This window comes from Phytophthora cinnamomi (assembly GCF_018691715.1).
Source record: "Phytophthora cinnamomi strain GKB4 chromosome Unknown Contig63, whole genome shotgun sequence".
In the NCBI taxonomy this organism is placed as follows: Eukaryota; Oomycota; class Peronosporomycetes; order Peronosporales; family Peronosporaceae; genus Phytophthora; species Phytophthora cinnamomi.
In genome coordinates this window covers 989,076-1,011,236 of record NW_027150996.1, presented here as the reverse complement: position 1 = coordinate 1,011,236, position 22,161 = coordinate 989,076, and the positions used below count along the sequence as shown (strand labels likewise).

Sequence of the window (22,161 nt, the reverse complement as noted above, 5' to 3'; positions counted from 1 at the left end):
AGAAAAAAAGTGACAGCAACTCTGTTGCAGTTAACATGATTGTCGACTGTCCAACACGCTGGAATAGCTGCTGCGACATGTTGGAGCGATGCCTAAAGCTTCAAGGAGCATTAGATGGATTTTTTCAACACTTGCATTCTGCAGACGGGCACGTGGAGTTTAAAGATATGCGCAACAAGCTTTCGGAGCCAAAGCATAAGGATTGGCTGGCAATTGACTACATGTGCCTCCTTCTGAGGCAGTTTGCAAGAGTGTCGACAATGCTAGGTGCTCAACGTTATCCTAGTCTACCGCCTGTCATATCTGCTATTACTGGTGTTGAGACTGTTCTTCAGAACAAGCATCTCTTGGACGGCAAACTAAATGGCGCTGGAAGCGAAGCTTATGTTGATGAAGTACAAGTGTTGATGGCGGATGTGCAAGCCACTATTCTTCGCGTGTTTCAAAGTCGATTTGGTAAGCTAAAGAACACCGATTTGACCTGGATTGCGTACCTGGATCCCCGCGTAGCGAAGACAATGAATCACGTGAGGCCACATGAACGACTTCAAACTGATGAAAAGTTTATGAAAGCTGTCGCTGAGCTCGCAAATGTTACTCCGTCGACACCCCCGCATACCCAGCAATTTTCTACAGAGCAAACACGAAGCCCAGACTGTATTGGTGACGCAATGTTTGGACCCCTTCAGCCCTGTGCCGCATCACGAACAGAGCAGGCATGCAGTGAAGAATTTGGCAAGTATCTCGCTGCCGCTAAACCTATAGTGATATCACTAAAAGACCGGGACAAGTTCGACACACTTGCATGGTGGCGTACCAACAAATCAACGTACCCGAACATCGCTAGGCTTGCAAGGAAGTGGCTCGGAGCAGTAGCAACAAGTGTACCTTCGGAGAGAGCGTTCTCTACTAGCGGAAACATCATAACCGCGAAACGAAGCTCTTTGGCACCAGAGCTAGTTCGGGATCTGGTCTTCATCGCAGAAAACTCACGCAGGGTGAGCAAGTAAGCGTTAAATTCAATCGTATTCAGCAGAAAACGAAAAATTTGCATCTACTGAAGTAATTGTGTTTGATTCTTCGTCACTGCAACTACCTTACTCTGTTTCCGGATCGTTGGTGTGATCAATCAGCTGTTTGTTAAACTTGGGCTTCTTGTCCTACGTCAATGCAGTCTCTACCAGTCGTCTCCGTCTCCGTCGTCTTACCAGTCACCTCGCTCGTGGACGGCACCTCCTCGGTTGTCTGGGTCGTCACTCCCGTCATCTCCTCGGGCTTGACGTCGGTCGTCGCAACCGTCTCGACCGTCTCGGTGGTCACTTCCGTGGTCTCCTCCTCGGTCGCCTCGGTCGTGCCCGCAGTTGGCTTGCGCTTCGGATTGCGGTGCTTCATCGACTTGGGCTTCGTGTCCTACGTTAACCCCGTACCATCCACAATCTCAATCATCTCACTCGCCATCTCGCTCGTGGACGGCATCTCCTCGGTCGTGTCCGTGGTATCCTCCGAGGTAGCCATACTTCCTTGGCCACTTTGACCGTTCAGCGGTCACATCCTTCTCCTCTGTGGCCCTCCTTTCCTTGGTCTCCTTGTTGGAGTGCGTCGAGCGCTGTTCTACGACGCACTTGCCGCCTATGAGGCGGTCTGAGGCCGCGGAGCTCGACAAAGTCCTCGTGTTGCGGGTTGCCTAGTGCCAGCGTCAGCAGGTTACTTGTGTGGAGCGAGAGTGAATGTTGTAGCAGCACAGCAGTTCGTATGCCCGTGGGCGCGGTCTGTCGACATACTGGTTCTCGTCGCTGTCGCTAGCGTCGCTCGGTGGCATCTGCTCGATCAGCAGCGTCGTCCTTTACTTCGGATGGTTGCTCTCCGTCACCTCCAGCTCAGGCGATGTGGACCACACACGACAAGACGTTAACGATCACGTTTTTGGAGGTTTAGAAACCTGCCAAGGGGCGTGGAGGCTAAGTAGGTTTTTCGCTAAACTTCGACAGCTCTACTCATGCCTCGATTACTAAGATAATGAGAGGCTATCTCCTTAGGGGTAGGTGTGACTACATTCGAGCGCTCTATAGTATGGAGGACGGCGTCCCTCCGTGGCTGGGGATCGTAGATAGCATTTTGTCAAAAAGTCAGTCAACATTTTGCAGCAGCCATGGAGTCACCATATCTACTAGTGGAGCTGGAGGAAAGCGCGAACACAACTCTAGATCGCAGTCGAGCTGCCCGTTCGGCAAATACTACTCGCGCGGACGCGCCGAAAGGGAGTTCAAGGCTTAGTGCGATCGCAAAGGCTTCCACGAAACTACACGTTACCAGGTCACAGCATCCAAGATGCATATTTTGCTTCAAGAGGAAGTTGTAGATCGCCAAATTCGTGCCAAAAAGTCTACTCGCAGAGTCAGCATAGCTACAATTGAAATGTATGTAAACGCTCTGTCGGATTTGTACAACGACCAGCACAGCAGGGGCGCAAACGCACACCCTCACCCCCGCAACAGCCTCATTAAGGCTCTCCTGACTTCGTTGAAGCGCGAGAAACACGAAAAGAACAAGCGTGAGTACGTTGATCGCGGTATTGGGTCTCTATTAGATGGTTACTGCACTACTAACGATCTCGTGGCAATCTCTCGCTATTACATGAACTTGAATAGTGGTGGAGACTTACGAAATAGCCTCAGCCATTTCTTGTGCCATGCCTGCCTTCTGCGAGGCGAGTCTGTGCGTAACATGGAATTACCTGATCTTTTCAGTGTGGAGTTGGAGCACGAAGGCTTCACAGAATGCAGAGCGCTCGTGATGATTATGGAACAAGGTAAAACGAATCAATTTGGCCGCCGCGAGTTTGGCTCTTGCATTCGACACAACAATGTCGAGATTTGTCCTATCGGAGCATTCTCGCTTTGTATTTTTTCTATCGATGGTGTGTGCAAATGGAAGCGATACCAGACGTTCTGATCCCACAAAATTGGTATGATATTAAGGTGCTCAAGTCAGGAATAGAAACAAACAAAGCGCTGTCTTACCGGGCTCATTACGACGCAACCGTGAAGGCTTTCACCGCTCTGGGTCCAGAATGGCTGAGCTGGCAGGGGCGACACAATCTCAAATTAGACGTTTAGGCAGATGGAATGCAACAGCGACGGAGGGATGTTACCTGACTGCACTGCCTCGAGAAGCAATGCGTTCGTTGGCTGGGTTTTCGCCTGATCGCCGCACATTTTTCTTGGAGCGGGCAGCACTCACTCCGCCCGATAGCCTTCAGCGCGAAGTATTTCCTTTTGTGGAATATTACATGACAGCCTACAACCAACAATCAGCACCGCACGTTGCCACAGGGGGGTTTCTTAACTTGTTACTGTACCTTCGGGTTGTCCTCTTGCAAGACTCTGTGCTACTGCGCGAGCTTCATCCCGCTCACAAAGTCTGGTCGCACTCTCTGTTCAACTCCGGCGGCTTTAAAGAATTCGCCGAGGAATTGAAAACCAAAATGCTAAATGATCAGTCGCCGCAAGTGAAGCAATTACACGAAGTGGTACCGGACTTGATGGATCATCTGAAACAATAGCAGCAGCAAGTGATATCACACATCGATAACAAGGTCAGTGAACTTCAAACGTCAGTGGTGCATGTTAAAGAAATGTTCATCCAAATTACCTCCGGCTCTGCGTCTGTCAGTCTGAGCGTCGACTGGGGAGCTTCTAGCAGTGCACAAGATCGTTCTGGCTGTACAGCGGATTCGACAGAAACGCATCCGCGTCACACACCACTTCCAGCTTCGTACAAGCTCCTCAGATCCATCAAGACTGTGGCAGGAATGGGAGGTCGGAATAAATGGGGGCCCTTGCCGTGCGTAAACTTGAAGAGCAACTTGGATCGAGCTGGCGCAGCAACGCAGCCGAAAAGCGATTCTTCTTCCGCAGAAAACGTATAATTGACCGAGTTATCCTGATGGCACAACAGCAACACGTCACTTATGAGCAAGCAGTATGCATGCTGGAGAAGCACAGAACACAATCGCACCTAACGTTGAACGCATTGAGCGAGAGTCTAAAAGGTAGAGAGGCCTAGGCCACACATGCACTGTAGCGTTAGTACACTTGTCGCAGAACTATATTCACGCTGTAACGGGGTTACACGTACAAGTGGCTGTAAGCCACTTGTGAATTTAACAGATAGAATATCTGTTAAGAGTTTTAGATACTTCCTCACGTTGGTGTAAGACACACCAATGGATACATTGAAGTGGGCCACCACAATGAGTGGTCCACACCTACCCTAAGACCCTATTGGTATAAAGCAGCATCTTTCTACCAATCAGAGACATGCATATTAGCGGGGCTCTGACAGCCAGCCGCTGCCAACCCTTTCATAAATGATAAACAGTTTTAGCAGATTTAGGAGGAAGATCAATTTACAAACAATACAGTTCTCATTTTACCTTAAACTAGCTACTTGGTGTTTTATTTGATTTATATTATATTTGTGTACTCAAGTATAATTAATTCAAATTATTAATAAACTCCTACGCTTCCTCATACACGTTGCGCAACGTGTAAGCTAAAGTAGTGAGTCAAGTTAGACCCACTACACCTGGTAGCACTTTGTAGTCCGTCCAACGACCGACTGCTTGACGTTCGTACGCGGTGTACGAACGCGGAGCCGAGAACCCCATGAGCACAAAGGTGCCCATGGAGAGCTCCAACACGCCTGCAACGCATGTTGCACGCGCTGACTGCCCCCACCTGTCTGACCCAGAGTGGGAAGCCCTCCAACGACTGTCAACAGTCATTGGAGAAGCGGCGATAGCTACGATGCTGCGTACGCTATCGCCGACGGAGCAACATGGTGTTGCTCTGGGGTTCATCATGAAGGAGCAGCGTGATGCTGCTTCCTCAGTGACGGCGTCGTCAGGGACGACACCGCGTGCTCAACCATTAAAGTTGAGCGTAAGCAATTACGTGGGAAGAGAGGGCGAGCCTCTCCTCCGATGGCTTGTCGAGCTCGACACAGCCATAGCGGCTCGACGCATCGTCGACCCGCTGTCGAAGGTCGCGTTCGCCATGTCCTGCCTTGGCGGACGCGCAAGGAGTTGGGCGTATGGGCGCCGACTCTCCGATCCTACGTGCTTCAGCACGTACGAAGTATTCAAAGAGGAGCTCAAACAAGCGTTTGAGCCCCCGCAAAACGAGTTCCGGTCGAGGGCGGAGTTCCTCGACCTTCAGCAGGGTAAACATGACATCCATGCTTACGCGCAACGCGCACGATATTTGGTATCAAATATCGTGACTAACCCGATTGACGAGGCGACCAAGGTCGTCACGTTCATGAAGGGGCTTAGAGATGGGCCTGTGAAGACCTATCTCTTCCGAGAGTACCCGAGTACTCTCGAAGCTGCGATTACTCTTGCCATGCAAGAAGAGTTTAGCCTGCGGCAGGTTAAACTGCATGTGAACGTGCCGAGGTCGCAACCGCGCCCGGTAGCGAGGCCGGGAGGTCCGGAACCAATGGACCTCTCGAACGCAACAACTGCTGGTTACCAGCAGCAGGGAGGTAACGTGCGATGCTTCCGTTGCGGAAGGATCGGTCACTTTGCACGGGAGTGCACAGCTCCCATGCCCCCTGGAGGTGACCGTCGTGGCGATGCTAGGCATCGCCGCGGACCAAAAAAAACGCGAACATCCAGTAGGCGCGGGGCGCCCTACTGGTAATGCAGTCGCGCGTGCCGACATCGGGCACGCGACACTGAGGACCGCAGCCCCCAGTGAGACCAGCTCTCACTGCAAGAAACAAGATGACAGGTCGAACGTAGTCATCTTGAAGGTTTCCTCGAAGAGAGCGAGTGACTCTCTTCGAGCTTTGGTAGATTCAGGCGCGTCGAACAACTTTGTTCGACTACGGAGCCTGCCGAGTCTTGACTACGAGGAAGTAAATGTACCTCGAAGTCTTCTGGAGGTACGACTGGCAACAGGTGCCATCCTGAAGACTGAGAAGCGCGTCGTGAACGTGCGCTTCTCGTACAAACAACGAGTGTTTGTCGAACACTTTATCGTCCTGGACCTGGACGATAAGTTCGACGTAGTAATGGGCATGCCGTGGCTTGCACGGCATAATCCGGTGATAGACTGGAAGAAGCGCACGTTCGTGCGCTTCGGCCGCGACAGCGGAACAGAGGGCGATGACCCTGTTACCGCAGCGCACGCACCAGCAGGTACGCGCGGCTCACCAGTCGAGACAGCGCTTAATGCTGCTGTCCCGGAGTGCCCAAGAAGTGCGCGAGGGCGCGCGCAAGTGAGACCCACGTCGGCAATGCTGCCGACGTCGGAAGAAAAAGATGTGCTGGTTCCGTGAACCAACACCCACGTTCAAGCGTGTAAGGGACAGTCCCTGACCCGAAGAGGTCAGGTCGACAACGACGCGTCGGCTCCGGGAGCCGACGCACCCTCGGTGATGAGGGGCTCCGCCAATGAATGACGTCGAGGTGGCGAAGGCGTGTCAACTCCGGGAGTTGACGCTGCAAACAGTGCGGACGGTTGCAAACGTACCGCACTGACGCAATTTGTATGCTGTCGTGCAGCCGGGCTGCACGACGAAGCGGCATGCGATCAAGCCGGGCTTGATACCGCGCGCCCGCGGACAGGGTCCGCCGGCGAACAACCGTCCATGGTCGTTCCTGGACCAGAAGAACCACCGTGTGGAGCCGGGCTCCGCACAACAAGAAGACGGCGCAAGCGGAGAACGCTGCGCAAGTCTCGGTCCGGGACCGAGACGCAACAAGAGCAGTCTGCTGGGCAGACTGCGGCGGTGACGCCGAATGTCAAGACGCTAAGCGTCTTGACGCGCACCGATACTGGATTCCAGTATCGTGGGATGGAACTCGCTAATCCTCCTCCGACGGCGTCGGAGTTGACTTCGCTTCCAGCCATGAGCTGGAAGCGCTTCACGCGCGACTTGCACGATGGATGCATCGAGCAAGTCTGCGTTCTTTCGGACAGCGAAAGAACGGCGAGCGAGAGCGAAGAGCTGAGGCAGCTCTTCATGGGAAGTACCACTGAGAGTGAAGACACTCTCAGTGCGAAGACGAAGCGAGAGCGCTTCGAGGAACAAGGTTGGGACTCGCTGAAGTCGAGTCCCTATTACGAATTGTTGAGGGAGTACAAAGACGTACTCCCGGAAGACATTCCTGCGGAGCTTCCGCAGGATAAGGGCATTCAGCACGAGATTGATCTCGTGCCGGGCACGAAGTACTGTGTCACGCGGCAGTGGCCACTGCCGCGAGAGCAAGTAAACGCAATCGACGACTTCTTTGAAAGTCGTCGCAAAGCAGGACAAGTGCGGGAATCAAAGTCCCCGCACAGTGCTCCGACGTTCTGTGTCAAAAAGCCACAGGGCGGATGGCGCATCGTTCATGCGTATAACAAGCTGAACGATGCGACGGTACCGCGCAGACGCCGATACCGCGAAAGATGTTATCATCGATTCGATGGCCGGGAGCACCGTTTACAGTGCTCTCGACTTGCGAGACGGATTCTATCAGATCCTAATGCGTGAGAGCGATATTCCTCTCACGGCAGTGAGCACGCCAAGCGGCATGCTCTGGGAATGGCTGGTAATGCCGCAGGGGCTTAAGAACGCCCCTGCGACTTTCAACAGGTGCGTGACGCACTTGTTGCGCTCGGTGCGCGACTTCGCACCGAGCTACTTCGATGATGTATTCATCCACAGCCGGGCTGTGGACGGGAAGACCGACATTGAGATGCACAGGGTGCATCTCCGGAAGCTTCGCAGAGCTTATGCGAAAGTATAAGCTCTACGCGAACCTGAAGAAGTGTATCTTCGGGGCGAGCGAGATACCCGTCCTCGGGTGTCTCGTAGGGAAGAATGGCGTTCGCCCTGACCCGGAAAAGGTCAGAGTGATTAATGAATGGCCAACGCCTTCAAGTGTCAAGGAACTGAGGCAGTTCCTTGGCTTGGCCACGCACTTGTGCAAGTACGTGGAGGATTACGCGGGCAAGATCCGCCTGCTGTCACAACTTCTCAAGAAAGAAGTTGTGTGGAATTGGACACCCGATTGCCAGAAGGCATTCGATGCAGTCAAGCGGGGCTTGACTGAGGCGCCGAACTTGGCAGTGGCTGACCAAGATCGCCCATTTCACGTAGTGTGTGACACATCGGATTTTGCGATCGGATGCGCATTGATGCAGCACGATCACGAGGGCCGTGATCGTGTCGTCTACTACCAATCGCGTCAGCTGAAGCCAGCTGAGCGCAACTATCCGGTACATGACAAGGAACTCCTTGCCATGAAGTACGCACTCGCAAAGTTCCGAGTGTATTTGCTTGGAAGTAGACCATTCGTGGTCTACACCGACCATGTTTCACTGCGCACCGCAGTGAAGTCGCCACACATATCACAAAGAGGCTCTCATTCTTTGCGGAGTATAACTTCCGGGTCGAATACAAACCCGGAAGATTGAATGTGGTGGCCGACGCGTTATCACGTCGGCCGGACTACGCAGAAGCTGCTGACGTCAATGCCATTGACGCCATGCGATCGAGCAAACCCACATCGTCTCTGTTGGACGATGTGAAGGCCGCGTACGCGCACGACGCGGACGCAAAACTCTTGCTGGCCTATGGCACAACACCTGGCAAGGCTCGTCAGAAGTTGCCCAAGCACCTTCGAGCGCGTGCACACCGCTTTCGTGTGCACGACGGACTACTGCTTTACAATGCAGTCGACGACAACGCGGATCGCGTTGTCGTGCCAAATGACCATGACCTGCGACTCAGGATCATGTACGAGTATCATGATGCCCCGACTGCGGGACATCTCGGACGTGAGAAGACTTACGTCCTTCTCACGCGCGACTTCTAATGGTAGCACCAGTATAAGTGGGTGCGCAAGTACATCCGTGCTTGCGAGGTATGTCAACGCGTAAAGCCTGCGCCATTCGCGCAGGCTCCGTTACAATCACTACCGACTCCGTCGGAGTGTTGGAAGTCCATGTCTTTGGACTTCATCTTTGGCCTTCCCCCGGACAGCGGAGGGAATACCGGTGTTGTGGTCTTCGTCGACCGCTTCAGCAAGATGGTACATCTTGCTACGGTCCCGGCAGAAGTGACCGCGACACAGACGACCCGTCTGCTCGTCGACGTGTTCAAACACCGTCCGACATCGTGTCGGACAGAGACCCGCGCTTCACAGCGCACCTGTGGCAAGAAGTGTTTACACTTCTTGGGAGCCAGCTTTCCATGTCGACTGCGGATCATCCGCAGACGGACGGTCAAACCGAGCGCGTGAATCGCGTGCTCGTCGATATGTTGAAGAGCTACGCTCACTCGTTCCAATACTGGAGCGAGTGCTTATCGATGGCAGAGTTTGCCATCAATAACTCAGTGCATGCCTCGACCGGGCATACACCGTTCTACGTGAATGTCATGCGACATCCACGTCTACCGAGTTTACTCGGGGTGAGGGCTCCCACTTTAAGTGGGGAAGGATCTACGACTGCAATACAGCAGCCGCAGAAAACCGCTGACACTTGCACAGTGTCAGCTGCAACAATGGACAAACCACATGAGTCTGCGCAGGGCGCAGACTCCCCCCAACAACAAGGCCAACGACCACGGGTCTGCGCAGGGCGCAGACACCGCAAAGAACCACGCAGAGGCCGGGCCTCTAGCGGAGAGCGAGCTGAATGACTTCAGCTCGGATGCAATCAGTTTCATCACCAAAAGACAAGCCGTAATTCGGTTTGTCCAAGACGCAGTAGCAGCTTCTGTTGACCAACAGAAGCTGAACGCAGACAATGTGGGCAGAGGCAACACAAATGAATTCAAGGTTAGTTCATTGGTTTTGTTAGCTACTCAAAACCTGCCTAAACAATATCGGAGCAAGCAAGCGTGCTCCGCGCTTCATCGGGCCGTTCACTGTGTTGGCACGGCACGGCAACGCATACACACTAGACATACCGTCTAGCATGCGCCTCCATCCGACCTTTTACGTCGGACGGCTGAAGCCATACCTGCAGCACGAGCCATCTAGCTCGGCTGACCCGACGCCTCGGCAGGAGCCGAGGCAGAAGCGGAAGCCTTGGCCTCGGCGACGAGCAGCCTCTCCTCCAGCGCGCGGACGCGCTGGAGCAACCCCTTCATCTGGGTCCCCAGCTCGACCTGGATATTCGAGGCGGTCTGCGAGACCGCCGCGACTTGGGCCTTCTGGTTCGCCAGCTCCTGTTTCAGGGCGGCGAACTCAGCGCCCTGCAGACGCTCCACGACGGTCACCCGGTCGTGGAGAGGCGTATATTGATCAGCCCGGGGCTGATCATACCCGGGGCGTGTTCCCACCCCCGTCACCGCCGATCCGTGACGCCCGCGGCTCAACCCGCTGGATTGTTGAGCGGATTGTTGACCATAGTATCCCGAAAACGAACCCTCAAGGGGCTCGTTTTCGTATTCGTTGGAGAGGATTTCCTCCCCATCGAGATACATGGGAGCCGCGGAACGTCTTGCTGGAGGACGTTCCGGAAATGGTGAGGGCGTACGAGGAGCAATACGCGCTGGCGCAGCGGAAGTAGTACGAGCGCTGCGATCATCGCCAGCGCCCGAACCCTCACGTGCTAAGAACTTAGCACGGAGCTCTTTGAGACTCTCGGGCACACGGAACGACGTGTACCCGTTCAGGTCGCGGTCGCTCAAGCGGACCGCGCCTGGGAAGCACTTCGTGCACTGAAAGCCCTCGGGCACAGCGCACGGCACATTTGCCTCCTCAGCAGCAACATGAAGTTGCTCCAGCTTTCCACGCTTCGAGTACGTCTCGAAGCGATCACGCGCTTGCTTAATCCGATCACGGTAAGCACTCGGCCTCTTGTTGAAGTTCTCAACAAAGGCGTTCCAGCTTTGACAAAGTGCCTGCCATTCGGGCACTTTGCTGCGAGAAGAGGTCTTCTTGCTTTGAAACCATCGGAGCTCATGAAAGAGTCCGATGTAATAATCGCGCCTTTGATGCGTTTCCGCATCAAAGTGCAGCTCGACAGCCACAGCGTCATGTTTGATGGCGCTACATACGTACAGCGGCATCTCATTCGGAGGTACCGAGTTCCCATACCGGTCCGCGATCTCGGACGCGGACGGCATCCATGGATCGCCTTGAGCTTTAACATCACGCGCTGCAGCAGCAGCGCGCGGAGTACTGAGGGCCCCAGCGGAAGCGAGTGGGGTATCGCTCTCAGTACGCGAACGCTTCGAACTCGAAGCGTCCGATTCGTCCCCTTCACGCGGGCGAACGTTCTTGGCGTGAGGGTCGAGCGATTCGCTCGACACTGAGTCTTTACGCTTTGAGGGCGAGTCCTCCTCGCCCTCCATGTCTTCATCGTCGTCGTCGAAGTCGACGACGTCGCCGTACTTCGCCTTCTGACGCTCGAAGTAGTCGTCGATGGAGAGATGACTCCCCACCGACTTTGAAGTCTTCTTCTCTTGAAGCGCGCTCATCGTTGAATGAGCGCGGATTTCTTCTCCAAACGCGGAGAATTGACGAGTGGTCAATTCCGAAGATTGACGTGCGGAGACCCCGCGCGTCTAACCTTAAGGGGGGGATGGTGTAACGGGGTTACACGTACAAGTGGCTACAAGCCACTTGTGAATTTAACAGATAGGTTATCTGTTAAAAGTTTTAGATACTTCCTCACGTTGGTGTAAGACACACCAATGGATACATTGAAGTGGTCCACCACAATGAGTGGTCCACACCTACCCTAAGACCCTATTGGTATAAAGCAGCATCTTTCTACCAATCAGAGACATGCATATTGGCGGGGCTCTGACAGCCAGCCGCTACCAACCCTTTCATAAATGATAAACAGTTTTAGCAGATTTAGGAGGAAGATCAATTTACAAACAATACAGTTCTCATTTTACCTTAAACTAGCTACTTGGTGTTTTATTTGATTTATATTATACTTGTGTACTCAAGTATAATTAATTCAAATTATTAATAAACTCCTACGCTTCCTCATACACGTAGCGCAACGTGTAAGCAAAAGTAGTGAGTCAAGTTAGACCCACTACATACGCTCAATGGAGACTTACATGCTCATCTGCACCGCCGCGCGCGAGGCCGTCACCTCCTCGTCGCCGCAGCCTCTCCTCTGGCCCGCTGGATTCGGCCTGCACCGCCCCGCGCAGGGCTCTTCATCGCCTCCCGTCTTTTTCGCGAATGACAATATTGGGGTTAAAAATGTGCTAAATTTTATGATAGCAGCTGTTATTCAGAGGGTGACACTTCTGATAACTGAATTATCAGAGAGACGGCACGGCGACGGGACGGGGACGAGGAGGGGGGCGGCGCGCTCTTTCACTTCCGATAATGCGTTATTATTATCAAGTGCCTTTCACACATTTTGGCCAAGTCGTTGTCTTAGGCCGGTTCTCAACCAAAGCGCTTTTCTCGACGCGTGCGTTACATGCGTGCCCTACCCCGTATGCTCGGTTGAGAATGAAACTGACCAAATTTGATTGGTCCAGTGTTTGATCAATATTATCCAATCATTGTACTGTTACTCTGTGTGATCTACGTGTGGTTCACGACTCAACAATATCTGAAGCGCTGACCAAGACTCCCCGGTCCGGCAATGGGGAGCGAAGCTGGTCCAACCCACCAAGCCCCTGTAGTATCTTTTGAAAGCTGAATCTCTAATAGCGTAGAAGCATGCACTCGCCACGAAACCCGCTCTCGAACTGTTGGATTTGTTTTTCGTGCTGCTTGGTGTCGCTTGATGGCTACCAAACAAACCAGAAGGCCTTCTTCAGCTTTCCAGCGACGCCGTTACCTTGCGGTGTGGGTGAAGCGCGGGGGAGAAGCACGTCGAAGCTGGACCGACGCCATGTCAGAGGAAGGGGAGTGCTTCGAGGGAGAATGCAAATAATGCAGTGCACTGATTGGCCAAAAGTAGTTAACGCTTGCCAACGCATGCGTTGTGCAGTATCATTTTGTAACGTCCTGTTAACCAAGCAGATCAAAAAGTGTCCGAAAACGCACGCGTCCGCCTCGGTTGAGAACGGGCCTTAAACTGAGAATAAGATACACGAGTTTAGGGTCCAAAACGGGATTTGTCATGACATTTGCTAATGTCAAAACTCAGATTAGAGGCAAGTTAGCAGTCCTTAGAGGACGAGAAAGTCCGAATGCCGCGAATCACGTAGTCATTAGGGGTTTTATCGCTTACAATGACATACGACTGTGAAATCAAATCGAGCCACTCGTCCCTACTCAGTGGTTCACCTTTCTTTAGCGTCAAAGCAGCAACGAACCGTACTAGGCATCGTGCCTTCTTCAGTTCCAGAGAGGAGCCCTTGCATCTTGCTATGTAAAGTAGTTCTGAGGGCTAAAGTTATTCGACCCGACGTCCGTTTTGCAGTTTCATAAACTGACTTTAGAATCATGATTATTACACTCAAAGTCCGATTAACCTTTCGTGGTCAACAGGTGCATTTTGCGCCGTTTGAAGGCTAGTTCAAAACAAGTTGACAATCAAGCCTTCAAGGGGGGCATTTTCCCCTGTTGACAGAAGTTCAACACACTTTTGTAACTACCAATCGTAGTGCTTCGGCATTATCCACAGCTCTTCTAATGTGGCATACATCACGGTAATTTAGCGTTTATGTCCACTATGTAGCACACATAATTGCAAAATACTCCGATAAGTGTGAAATCTATAGCGATTGCGTCAGCAAATGAAAGTATATTACGTGACGCGTCGACGTGGTGCTCAGGTTTACAAGATGCGTTGCCTTTGTTACCGTTACCAACAAGTGGCCGTGAATAATTTCTATACTAAAGGTAAATTACACGCCTCAATCAGAATCTGCCAGTCACGCAAACACTGTTCACGTTCGACGACGACAAGGAGCTAGTACAGCTAGTGCGCCAATACGCGGATGCTCGTGTAGCGTGACAGGATGTTGTCAACAAGATGCGGCGCACGGGGCACACGGCGCCAGCGCCTGAAGACGCTGCAAGTTGTTCACACCCGGCGCCTGCCTCAAGCCGTGTATGGCTAACGCCTGCTACAAGTCCAGCGGGGTCGACGCCTGCACCAAGCCATACGCGTCCATCTCCGGTCGAAACGTCACTGCTACCGGCAGCTCATGCAATTTCTCCGCGGTCAGCGGCTGTTGCGAGTTCGTCGCGATTGCTGATAGCGTTGATCTTTCCAGTGAAGTCTGACTGGCTTGTATACGGGCGTCTGCGTCTGGCACTCAGTGACTAGCTCCACCTCCACCTCCTGCTTCTGTGAGGTGTCGGTGCTCTCCATCGTTTTTGCTTTGGCCGCGCGTGATTCGGTTGTGAGGCCCCGTTTGGGACAATCGTCTGCCTGTCTAATTTAGATACCGAAACGTATTCACATACACACATTAGCATTTACATATTGAAACGTAGACACACACATTGGATTTACATGATAAAACCTAGATAAATACCTACAATCATGTGAGTAGGATTCGGTAGTAGTGGGAATTTCGGCTAGTAATCATACTACTACTACTATCCAAAATCGGGCAATAGTAGAATGCTATATCTATTAGTAGTGAGGATTCGACGGTACTAATGTGACTACTGATGTCACTGAGTTCAAGCTACCAGATCTGGCGCTTACTGGCCTCTATACGCCTAATCTCCAGCCGGTTGTGGCGAAGTATGAGCTGTCACTGAGTGCTCTCGTTGTCAATTCTCGTCGTTGGAGGAGTTATCGCGAAAAAATCGGTTGAGAAAACGCATCCATAGGGCATGATTCCTGCTTCCTCCGTTGATTGAGCAATTCGACAACTCGGACTCGTATACCGGGTTCCTCTATATGCTAACAGGAAAGGTGGGCATGGCCGCTGCGATCCGCTATCCGCAGACCAACCCTCTGAGATAAAGTAGAAGCGCGAATATTATGACATACTCAGGGTACTCAAAGGATCGTCATGTGTTCGCCTACGTCAAATTTCTGGACAATACCCTAGGTCTCGCTGACAAGAGAACTCTACTGGTGTAGTTGCTATCGTTGTGCGTCATGTATTATGTGATGGTTGGCCGTTTTCAGCCTCATCTATTGGTGTGTTTCATCATCTTAAGTAAGCTTACTGTCTTATGCGTGAGTAAAGCGAACTCGGTGAGTTGCATCTAGCAGACCTACGAAGGGACTGTAACACATATAATAGCCACATCTCCACACGTTAGCTCAAGTTGCTTGGGCGTATGAGACTTGCTTTTGCTAGTGCCTCGTGGCGTGGTAAATGTTGTAATAATAATTTCAGTTACAGTGCGGAAACTTACTTATTCAGCGTGGTAGTTATAAAAGAACGTCAATATGCTCAACACCGACAGAACGCGGTATACTTCGCAGCACACTAACGTGCCATCGGTTTTACACCTCTATTTCTTTTAGACGTAAGCACAGCAACTTCTGGCTGAGCTGTGTAACGCAACTACTCACGACTTAATCGCTACTTCTTCCTCCACCTCCCCTCCACCTTGCCATCCTCCCCCACCTCCTACGGCTTCTCGTCCTTCCATACCTCCTGCGTTTAAAAACCAACTTCTGCGGCGGTGTCGTATGGTGCGACTGAGCACTGGCCGTGCCAAACACGAATAGTTGTAGAAATTTCCGCTTTTTTTGTCCACGGCCCCCAACTCGCCATTTTGCTCAAATCAACCGTCTTCATCTGCAAGCAGTGCAGCCCAAGCCGCAAGCGCTAGGCATCGTGCCCCGTTGTGTCCGCCATGAGCAAGTGGACTGCATTTACTTCTGCTGCAGAATATGTGACGAGTACACGTGCGACAGCGTCTGTTTGTTGACTATCTTCGTCCTACCATCGTGACACGAAGCAACTGTGAACATTAGTGTTTGTTTACCTGTGGTCCACAGTTCATGACTGCCTTGTGGTAGCACAAAGCAAGGAGAGGTCTCCGACATGGCACTCCGGTGACGAAATCGAGGGATGAGAGGTCCGAACATCAGCGGAGGTCACGATCATACGTATGGGTACATTAATAGTGATAATAGCACTACTAATGGCTCCAACCCCAGAACATAGTATTACTAATAGCAATAGTAGTGATAATATGCCTATTAACGCTACTATTCTGGAGACTACTACCGAACCCTGCCTGCGGATTATCGCGGGGTGCCGGCGCAGCGGTCGTGTTGGTCTTGTCGTCTACCTTGTACGGAGACACGGTGCCTTTGTTCCCGCGTGTGTCTAGAATTAGTGCGTTATGTGCTTGTTCTGCTATCTGTGGCTGGACCAAATTTACGGTAGATGGTCTTCGTGTATGTGTGTCGTTAGCCTTGTGCGGCGTTCCTGTTTGGACACCATTTGTGAAGATGCTACATTAGTGATAGTTTTACGTTCGTGTCAGCGCTGCTTTCCTGGTAGTGCGGCGTTCGTGCTGGTGTCGCGGCGTCTGTGCTGATGCGATGTTCGTGCAGTGCTCGTGCTGGTGGCGCCCGTACTTGTAAGCATTGGCGGGCGCTTCCGCGCCATTACCTCTGCTGTAATTCATTCCATTAGATAATGGCGCGAAAGCGCCTCCACGGCTCTAGTGGTGTGCTCGCATTCTCCAAATCATTGACGCCTTAACAGTGGTACAGTGTATTGTACCGATATATTTCAGGATCGGAATTGTATACGTCATCGTTTCAGCCACCGTTTTAGCCAATCGTTGGTCCATTTCAGCAAATCGCTGGCACGTGGGGCATAAAACTTTTCAACTTGATTTTTTTTATCTAATGAGAAAATTTAATTTGCAGTACCGTAGTGAAATGAAGGGGGGCAAAATGCCTCCCGTCATGATTATTTGAGCACCTACACCTAACAACCCCTCGACTACCGTGGTGAAATCAAGAGGGGCAAAATGCCTCGGTTCATGGCTTAACATCTTAGTTTGTATAGTATAATGAAATCAAGTCGAAACCGAGCGTTCACGAAAGGATTAAGAAGCCCTGATAGGGTGACAACATTAGTGAAAGCGGCGGGTGCCTTTGAGCACAAGGGTGGCGTTTGGTTTATCTTCTCTTGCTTCAATATCAGAATTGAACTCGTCATTTGCTTTACCACCGCAGGCTTGCCATCGCGTCATTGGTTTCTGACATCAGTGAACCCGTGGAAATCCGTCGACAAGGATGTTTCCTACGGAATTATGCCAAGTGACATTAGTAAACCAAATCAAAATAGCGTTCTCATTCAAGGTGGCCATATCCATCCTATGGTGAGACCGCACAGAACAAAATGTCACTTTTCCCAAAACACGATTTCTGCGATTGATGGCTGAATCGAAAGATCTTGATCCACTCTATCCAAACATGTAGGTCTAGCTATTTAAACGCTAGGGGTAAAATTTTGCGAAGAAGCCAAAAATGTCATTTTTGTTGACCAATGACGAGCCGAACATGCTCAAAAGATTTGATCCTGTAAAGTACGAATATTTTTCTATGGGCTCGTGTATCAAAGAAGGTCCAAATGGAGCTATCAATTCTTAACAGGTTTAAGTGGCATTCTCCCATTTTCGTAACGCCAATATAGAAAAATGTGAGCCAGCGCAACCTATGAAGGTTACAATTTCAAATATTGGTGCGTTGACAATCCAATAATTACACCAAGTCTAATCCTAGATGCTTATCAACGACGCTGTTTGTGAAAGCGTATCTCATTCGCGTTATGGTGGAGAGCTTCATCCGATTGGCCAAAAGTGCTGTACATATTGCTAGCCATTCCCCACACAATCATTTTCACCAGGCATTCCGTAAGGCAGGTAGGTCGCCATGACCACCCGTCCAAGCCAGCTCACCGCTCGTAGCACTACAAAGGATAGAACAATCACATTTAGGTACCACGTCAGTAGTCAATTTCTTGAACTTTACGAGTTGTGTCGCAGCTAGTTAATCAATTTCGATTTTTTCTTTCGTTACTACATTGCAAAATGTCCGCGGCGCGTTCACGCGAATTGTTCGGAGGCGCTATGTTATGTCGTCAGAAACCACGAATTCGCTCACGTGACGCTGGAAAGTATATATTTTCATGCCGACTCGTTCTCATAACCACTAACCTGCCCTTGAAACGAAACGAAAGCATTAAAAACGGCAAAAACAACAATCTCACCAGCGAAATCGATTGAATCCAGGATACGCTACAGCTAAATGCGCAATAAGGAGACTGGCAGTGCGAGGTGTGATCTTGCCTCTATTTGATTACCTTCCTTTGATTTTGCCTTTGAGGTTTGGCGTAGTTTATCGTGGCAGTGAGGTTTACTGTTGTCACTTGGCAAAAAGCAACAAAGCTCCGTTGGAAGCCTCCCATGCGGACGGATTTTCACGGGTTCACTGGTAGTGCCAGAAGCCAACGATGGAATGGCTAACCTGAGACAGTGAAGCAAATGACGATTGCAATTTTGATATTGAAGTTTAGCTAGGCAAGACGAACTAAACGCCAGTGGATTCGGCTCGCGAGGCTCGACTTGCTCTTGAGTTCAAAGGCGGCCGACCGAATGCAACGACCAAACGGACGGCGACAGCACCCAAAGCTGTGGCATTGGTGCTCGTGAGCTCAGCTCGAGCAGAGGCGAACAATGTGACGGCATTTACCATCCCCAGCCTCCGCCGCAGCCGGCACCGCCCCAGCCCCAGCCGCCTCCGTAGCCTCCGCCGCATCCCCACGGACGGCCCCAGTCACCTCCCCAGCCCCACGGACCTCCCCAGCCCCACTCTTTCTTGTCCTTCGGCTCGCCTGCAGCGGGTTGCGCGACGGCCTCGACCGCTCCGGCGGTTCCAGTTGTTGTTGCTGCTGCTGCTGCGGCGGCGGGATTCGCCACGTCAGCCAGCGCTCGGAGCGCAGGAGACTCAGCAGCGGCGACGCTCGCGGTGGCGAGCACGGTAGCGACGGCGAGAGCAGTGCATTTCATGATCCTGTCGGTCGGCCGGTCGATTGCTCGGTCGATCGGAGCACGTGCTTCAGCTTGGTAACTTGACTCGGTTGGTGGGAGCAAGTTGCGTTATGGAGACTGCCATTCGGGCCGCACACTTCGCGGTCACACCACGTCGAGAGGTGGTCCGGACGCGTCTACCACGGGAGCTTTCTGTCGGTTTTTCGGCCGTCTCGGCTTCGATCCGAGTGGTTCTCGGGATTAGTGATCGCGTCTTCTAACTTCGGGCGATTGACGCAGACGCTTTGGAGGCTCCGACGAGGTTCGGCGGTCTGCTTTTGATTTTGAACATGGCATCCACCTCGCTATTCGACGTTTTCACGGATACATTGACGCAATATGTGCCGAATTCTGCTGTTGTTTCTTTCTTGCTGCGCTGTATGCATTGAACCGAATTTGTCTGCCAACGGCTGCTAAAATGCGAAGCAAGTAGCCGCGGTTCGTATTTGGTAGCAGCACTTACTTCATGGAATAATGTCCGCGGCGCGTTCACGCGAATTGTTCGGAGGCGCTATGTTATGTCGTCAGAAAATAGGAATTCGCCTAGTCTGTTACAAGTGCCCAAGATGTGACGAAACGGATGGACTTTAATAATTAAAACTGAATATAGCAAACGCGAAAATCGGGCCAGTGACGTCGGTTGAATTTCGGGTCGGTCACTTTTGCGAACAGATATTCAATGATGCTCTGGTGCCAGAAACCAACGATGGAATTGGGGCTGCAATTTCAGTACCATACTAAGCCTTTGAGAGATTAAATACACCGCGAATCCCTACAATCCTCTCGTACTAAAACTCTTTAATTGCTTCCACCCGAACTTCACCATTCCTACTCAATCACAGTCGATACTCGTGACAACGAAGATGATGTCCAGTGTGTTGATCTCGAAAGTTTCTCTCGACTTGACAAGCGCATCCAACCACAAATAGAAGTAGTTGAGGTGAAGTGTGTACGTGTGAGCACTGGTTCTTTGTATCATCTGCACGTGGCAATTTTTCTTATCCACCATGATAGCATCATATTCCCCTTGGTTCCATTTTTCTGGCGTGAGTCGTTAGGTGGAAGCGAAGGAATTCCATCCGAAACCACAACAACAGCTTCCTTCAAATTGCCTGTCTTGTCCCCTGCCGCGTCAGTCATATCGAGGCCGTTATTTCGAATGCTCGAGAAGAATAACATCTCCAGCATGCACCCATTCGACGCGGAGTTCGAATCACCTTGATGCATTAGCATGAATCTTTTGATTGTCCCCGGGTCACATCTAACGCCAGTTCTTGCGGGGGCATAGCCACCCACCACAGGCGACACTTCACCCACTCGAGAAGTTCTCTTGAACATCGCGAACAAATGATTGACGCTTAGAAACGAACGATGGCCAGTTGCAGCAACAATCGCAGCACCGTTCAACGAATCCACAGCGCGATTCAACTTTTTCATCACCTGCTCCGTGTTAAAGCAGAACAAATAGCGACAGGATCCAGCAGCGTAATAATACTTAGTCCGCACCATCGCTGATTTATCGCCTACCAGTAATCCCACGGCATCCAGATTTGGTGACGCTTCTGAAAAATCGCCGTCGATAGCCGCATCAAGGTACTCATCCAGAGTCCATGACCACACTTGGTACTCCATCGCTCCATTCAACAGGTCCATATTATCTGATTTTACCACGAACGGCCACAGAACAAATAAATTTGAGTCGTCGTGCGATGACGACGTCCTTCTGTAAGAACCACTCGGAACACATGACTGAGAGTAAGGTCAGCGAAGGAGTCTGCACCAGTCTGGCCATCAACCAGCACTAGATGGTACTTGGTGTCACCACCGAACTCGACTACGTCCTTCAATTACGTAACGTTAACGACTCGAGTCTGTCGTTCGCTACCAACCAGACGTAAGCAGTGCCACTTTAGGTTTTTGTCAACATGAATCCATGCCACTACCCACTCGCGCCGGTCGACAGTTAACGCGAACGCCATGGCGGTGATTGACGTTCCCGTTCTTGGAGGACCAAGAATCCACCCCAACCGCATTCTCTCCGCACCATTTCACGCAATAACTCGATCTGCATGTGGAAGGCGGGTCTGCAGTAGAGCGTCACGTGGCTCGGAGGAAGCCCTGAATCACCCATAACCTCCTTCTCTCGCAAGAAGTACTTCGAGATGGGGTCGTAGATGTGGGGTCGCAGTTGAGCTGACTGCCACTCCAATTGACTTTCACGCTGAACCACCACCACCACGTGGATTTGCCTCGACTGTGGAGCGTGCTTCGCCATGTCGTTGGCTGCCAGCACCTCCCTAATTTGCCACGTCGCTTTCAACTGTTTAACACTTAACATCGCCCGAACGTCGGGATGAAGCACCCCTTCCTCCAACTGCAGAGTAGCTGCAGCATCGTCTGGAAACCACGCGCCGTCCTTCATCGTCAACTGTCAAGATATCGTCGATCTCGACACCGAAGAAGTTGCCAGCCACGCGAACAATCGGGTAGGCCAACGCGAGCCTGGCCATCTTTTCCCACATGAGCCAAATCTGAGAACAGAAGAATGGCGAATCATAGTTCTATGGTGTATGCCGGGATACCGTACTGGTATTTTAATAACATCAATCGTCTAGGGGAGGACGAGGTAAGAAAATGATGGGAAGCAGTTGCCTTCGCGAAGCTCTAGTACATGCACATGGTGTACTTGTACTTACCAGTGGCAAGAAGTACGCGACGAAGGACATCAAACGGCAACCGGTTCTACTCGTGGAGTAGTTGTCGATCCCGGCCGCCTGGTGGACCAGTATTCCTGAGCTTGTCGTGCTCGGTCTCTTCGACCCCTCCACCGGGACTGAGTGTCCATGGGCCACCAGACGCCGAACGTGCAGTGCATGTTCGTGGAGGCAGGCACCCCACACCATAACGTGCACTACGGCGACCCGGTTAGTCACGTCAAAGGCTTTTGGGACGTACTCAAGGGAAAACCACCGCACAGCCAACACGTAGGTTGGATGGAGTGCCTTGGCACCGTCCACACGCTCTCAGGCCGACAACACTGAGATAACCCTTCAGAAACATCTTCACACTACGTGTAGCTTTGCGTGTATATACACAGACTTGTTTGTACTTTGCCTGTTCACCGGTTCAAAGATTGCATCTCGATGCGTTTAGCGCGTTTCCATCCGGTCGAGCCAACGTGCGTCTGCACCAAAGTGAGT

At 51.7% G+C, this 22,161-nt stretch overlaps 1 protein-coding gene across 1 annotated transcript; it reads right to left on the bottom strand.

Annotated features, from left to right (window-relative positions):
* Nucleotides 1–1,140: 1,140 nt before the first annotated feature.
* Nucleotides 1,141–21,383, bottom strand: IUM83_13309 (putative crinkler (CRN) family protein; the record flags this gene model as incomplete). Its single annotated transcript, XM_067937974.1, has 2 exons — nt 1,141–1,410; nt 21,006–21,383. The coding sequence occupies 2 exons, from the start codon at nt 21,381–21,383 to the stop codon at nt 1,141–1,143; spliced, it is 648 nt and encodes a 215-aa protein (XP_067786943.1).
* Between the last annotated feature and the right edge of the window lie 778 nt (nt 21,384–22,161).